This window comes from Etheostoma spectabile, chromosome 6, assembly GCF_008692095.1.
Source record: "Etheostoma spectabile isolate EspeVRDwgs_2016 chromosome 6, UIUC_Espe_1.0, whole genome shotgun sequence".
In the NCBI taxonomy this organism is placed as follows: domain Eukaryota; kingdom Metazoa; phylum Chordata; class Actinopteri; order Perciformes; family Percidae; genus Etheostoma; species Etheostoma spectabile.
In genome coordinates, this window is record NC_045738.1 from 26,590,737 (window position 1) to 26,596,254 (window position 5,518).

General features: G+C 46.7%; 1 protein-coding gene across 2 annotated transcripts in view; it reads right to left on the minus strand.

Moving 5' to 3' along the window:
- Positions 1–5,518, minus strand: part of LOC116691592 (oxysterol-binding protein-related protein 11) — a 38,947-nt gene that overhangs the window by 6,961 nt on the left and 26,468 nt on the right. For both annotated transcript variants that reach the window (XM_032519345.1, XM_032519344.1), the window contains exons 8-9: positions 4,281–4,794; positions 399–585 (exon numbers count right to left, since the gene is read on the minus strand). In XM_032519345.1, coding sequence (XP_032375236.1) covers positions 399–585; positions 4,281–4,794 — 701 coding nt within the window. The remainder of the gene's footprint in view (positions 1–398; positions 586–4,280; positions 4,795–5,518) is intronic.

Genomic DNA, 5,518 nt, shown 5'->3' on the forward strand with positions numbered 1-5,518 from the left:
TCCTTCTCAGCTGATGACTGTGCATCATCCGTTACTGAATCTTTAATAAAATCCAAGCACATGAATCAATACATATACCAATTTGACAACATAAAGACACTCATTGCAAATACAGTAACACTGCAATACAGAAACAATCATTCAGAGTACTACTTCCATCTGACTGTGCAGATATGTTCAGACACATGCAAAATCTGCACACACACAGGCTCTGGTTTCCTGCAGATACAAAGCCAGCAAGGTTTTAGTTTTTAAACAATTTCCTATTTCTTAGCTCCTGCATGTGTAATTTCCCGGCTCCAAACTAGCGTGTTTGAGCTGAGGCTGGACGAGAGAGTGTGGGTTGGGAGCTCATTCTGGCCCAACACTGTGCTGTTCAGTGCTCTCTCTCTGCTTACCTGTGCACCTTTCCTCCATAGAAGGGTTTGGTGTGGAAAGTGACAGTGGCAGAGTACCCACTCTTGGCACAGTTGATGGTGACCTTTCCCCCAAGTTCCACCCATGGCACGGTGAGGATGGAGCGGGCGTAGGCACAGGGCAGCGTAAACACGTACTCCTCATCATGCTCCAACAAGTACAGCACCCCTGGGAGAGACAGCACGGGGGACAACATGAGGATGCTTATTGTAGAGTTACCGTGGTGAGTAAAAAATAGATACATTCACATACCATGTCAGACGCTCAAAGGAAAATGTAGAATATTCCACTGACATATGGTGAAGTAGAAGTTACTTCACCCCATGGTCATGACCTGGACCTTCCTGGTCTGTGTGGCGCTCTAAGCCTGGCCCAGCTAGGGCTGGCCCAGTTCAGCCCAGCCCGGCCCAGGTGGGAGGTTCAAATATAGATGTTTGTATACTGGCTTAAATGTTTGGTGATGTTTGTTATACGTTGTTGTTGTTAAGTTTTTGTCTGTTTTGATAGTATTGTCTGGATTGCCTAAATTAGCTGTTTAGCTACCTCTGGTACAGGGCTTGGCCTGTGCATGGTCCCTGACAAATAAACTAAACCAAATGAGGCAAGGAAAGGCTACGAAGTAAGCCCACACACAACATCACACTGGTCAGTTCTAACTCACAAATCTACCAGATTACCAGGGCTCACTGACATGACATCTATTTCTGCCAAAGTAGCATTTTATTTGATCTTTATCATTCATTTCCCTTGGAATGTGAGTATGTATGATGTAGATTCTCTTGTTCATTAAAAGGGGAGCATTAGAGGATCCAGTGAACTTTTAATATCTCCGCTAACATCTAGCCAGCTGTAACAGCCCCCACATGCCTCCGGCTGCAGATCTGGACTGCTGTGTGTGTTGTCATGCCACCATCATCCACACAGCAAACACACTTCTTGGAGAAGTTTCTGGCATTTTTGGATGGCGTTGTCCACAAGTCTGGCCCAGATTAAAATATCCCTGTCCCTGATGAGCTCCCCCCCCTTCTTATATAACAGACAGCTGTCCTGTGCCATGTCGGCTGCCATGGACCCAGCTCTAACACATACACACACATCTGTTTGCCCAAGACACACACATATGGACATGCACTACTCTGTTCCTGTGTGTGTTGTTGTGTTTTTTTCACCATACATGTTTACTTGATTGTGTGTATGTAGTGTGTGTGTGTGTGTGTGTGTGTGTGTGTGTGTGTGTGTGTGTGTGTGTGTAGATAGTGTGGTTGTGTGTGTGTGTGTGTGTGAGAGAGAGTATGTTGTGTGTGTGTGTGTGTATGTGTGTGTTGTGTGTGTTGTGTGTATGTGAGTGTGTGTGTGTGTGTGTGTGTGTTATGTTGAGTGTGTGTTTGTGTGTGTGTGTGTGTGTGAGAGAGGAGTATGTGTGTGTGTGTGTGTGTGTGTGTGTGTTGCTGTTGTGTGTGTGTGTATGTTTGAGTGTGTGTAGGTGTGTGTGTGTGTGTGTGTGTGTGTGTGAGAGTATGTGGAACAAAGAGCCACATGCTCCTGCCACAGGGAGCTGACCCAGATGAATCCATGTGAATATGTCTTTTTTTTCCATTCATGTTCATATCATAGCATTGTCTTTGTGCCACCCAGGCCTTTATTTAACACATGGCTGTTTCAGAGGGGGGAGCAGTACCACGGTTGTGTGGTAGCCTAGAAGTGTGTTATAGTCTTTTTCAGCCACAAAAGGACAGTGAGAAGTGGGACATGCTTTTCAAATCCGATCAGAGCTCCAAGCATAATGGACAGAAACACTATCACTTTATCCAGACAGGTTGCTTTAAAACAACCATACTCAACTGGACGAAGATGTGAGTGAGACGTGCTGATTTGAATACTTCTCGGGTGCATGACAAGGGTCTCTCAAGGAAAACAGTCAGCTCAGGTAGCTGTTTCTCATGTACATAGCTGGTCTTGGATGCATGACAAACACAGGCAATGTTCTCCTTTATGACAGATGGACAGGTTGCCTTGGCTGCCGGGCATGTAGGTTTGGGGGGGAGGGCCAGGCGTGCACAGCTTGTCCTGGGACACTGCTATCTGCTGCCGCATGTCCAATCTGGTTCACACATTACATAATGCTGGGACTGGTCACATGTTAATTAGCTGGTCATGGATCATTAATCAGTTTCATGGAAAAGGTCAAGTAAGGGAGTCACATACTGTCCAATAGTTCCTCTGCTTGTTCTCTGGAGGCATGAACGTGTTCAATCTGGCTGTGGAACGTTTTTCTAAAGCAGCAGAGAGGAAAGTCTCAACCTGTACCAGGATCCTTGTCCCTTGGCTCTGAGGAAATGGAATACAGTAGCTTTCTTACTAGTTTCAGGCCAAGCAAAGTCACGCGTTGCTGCTTCAAAGCTGGCTGCGCAGGAAGGGCAGGAACAGATTCAGCCCGGAGAACTTCTCCCTACTACCTGTCCAACAGCTCTTCTTCATGGTGGTCAATGCACGCCTGTAGTCACACAAACAAGCTAGTCTGGATCAGCGGAAGGACAGTTCCAGGATAAAGCCAGCATAGCGCCAGATGTTTTTTTTCTCCTATCCCAGAATGCATCTGTGTTGTAGCCAGACCTCACTGCACAGTTGAGATAGAGCTGGAAATGAGAGACTACCAACAAGCCAACTGTGCCTGCATCATGATGATCATTTAGCTCTGTTTACCAACTTATCTAACTTAACTAAATGACGAGCAGGAGTAGAGGGATTGAAGAGTGGAGGGAGGAATGCTTACTGCTGACCTAATTACAGCCTTCACTGGCCCACAGCTACCCCAGTGACCTGCTTACTCTCTCTATCTCTCTTTAACACACATATACACACACACACACACACACACACACACACACACACACACACACACACACACACACACATACACACACACACACACACACTCAGAAGTTATGGGGCTCAAGCCAGCACATTAAACACTATTTTTCAAAAAGAGGATAGGTGAAAACCATTGATTCATGCTATTTAGTGATGTATGGACAATTTGTCACTCTGAACTTTGTGCGTCCAATATATCTTTAGGATGTCCCCGTTTCCAACCCTGATGCTGTCAGATCAATGGTAAGAGAGGAGGCTTGGATGTGGACACGCCCTCAGGACACAGAGACAGGAAGCTACGCTGAGCTCGGTTCTAAACCGTCTCTGGCTGAACACGAGAAGTCCGATGATGGATGTCCGTGTGGTTGTTTCACAGCAGCCAGGTGCACGTTGTGTAAGATGGAATCGAGGTTACCATAGCATGTAAACATGCACAGTGGCACTCTGTTTGGACTAACATTTGTCCAATTAGAGGCTGCAGATGGAACACACATGTGAGTGCTGCTGGGATTTAATAAGTTGTCTACAAACAGCTGCGGATGTCAGTTGGCTGTAACAATCACCCCTGATCCATCTAACTACAGACTGCTCTGACATTTCTAGTGTTCCTGTTATTGTTTTTAAAACCACATTATTTTAATATAAGATCCAAATAAGTTTACTGGTGTTTGGTACTGGCATTTATTTATTTCATCCAACGTTATTATGAATTTGCGGAGGACTTCTGTCAAACATTCCAATGAGCTGAAAACGGTCTCAAAACTTTTCAAATTTCCCCAGAACACCATGACTTCACTTTGCCAGATGTGATTGTGTTTGCTCCCATGTTGGTCTCTACTTACATTTTTTAACCATGTGCACTGCACAGGGCAAAGCAATATCAACCAATGGAAAAACAGGAAATATCAAAGTGAAACCATGTTCCTTGTGCATGTTTTTGCTGTAGGAGCAAGCAGCCACTCATTTTTAGAAGAGGCGACATGTTGTCTTACCTTCCCCGACCATGGACACTCCAACAGACATGCCCATGAACTTGCTCTTGGTCCAGACATGAGTGTTGACACACATCCTCTTCTCCTTGCACTCGCAGTAGAAGCCTGACACAGGTGGGTGGTGGGACACTTGCTCCGCCACAAACCGAACACGATAGCAGTCTGAGTTTCTTCTGCTGCTACCATCCTTCCCCCCCTGTGGAGACCCGGGAGTGGCTGTGGGGGCTGAGTTGGGACCAGGACAGTTGGTGTTCCTGAGAGGTCGGACACGGTCTCGAGGCACGTACCAGGAACAGTGGAAGTGCTCCCCGAGGATTGGGTTGTAGGGCTTCTTGGCCACAGCACCCTTGCGGCCCTCGTGGAAGGCTGTCAGGTAGTACTCCACAAAGCGAACGATGCGCTCCTCTGGCGTGCAGCCGGAGGTGATGGAGAGGAACATGTCGGGATGAGCCATGAAGTTGGCGTACATCTCCAGTAGGGAGCGCTTCTCCAGGATGAAGGTAGGGAGCACCACCTGACAGAGGGGTAGACAGACATAAAGGATGTAGGCCTGTAGTATCTCCTGTATCGTTAGTGTGCAGACAGATCTTTTTTCCATGCTCACACTGTTCTGCTGGATTCTCAAGCAATCGCATCTCCCACAAATAACATTCATATGAAACTGTTTTCTCTTAGCTAATAATGTTTTTCAAGGTCAAAATCAAACAGTATTTCCAATTCAGACCGGAGTTCCTATGATTAGAGGGTCACGGAGGGCCGCAGCTGATCACCGCTGACATTGAGTGAAAGGTGGGGTTATAAATGAAATGTGAGGTCACCCCGGAAAAAGTGTCAAACCATCGATCCCTGTCCCACTGCAGCACCACCAGTCAATACAGACATGGCACGAGTGAAGGGATGATGGATGAAGGGATAGATGGATGGATGGAGGGATGGATTAATGGATGAATCAGTGGTAGGGTAGAGTGGATGAATAATGTGGCTCTATCCAGACAGCTGGATTACGAGGATGCCCCAGGCCCTTTCATAATCTGCCTTCACCCCCTCTTCACATGAGTTTGTGGTCCCAGGTTATTCCAGGTCAGACCCCCCCCCCCCTTGTTGCACATGGTCAGCACATTACCCCTGTGATGTAGAGCACCAGTCCATCAGTAATCAGATGGAGCTCACTGGTCTTTAAGAGTCACCACAATCACATGAGCAGAAGACATCTGTGTCTGTCTGTGTGTGTGTGTGTG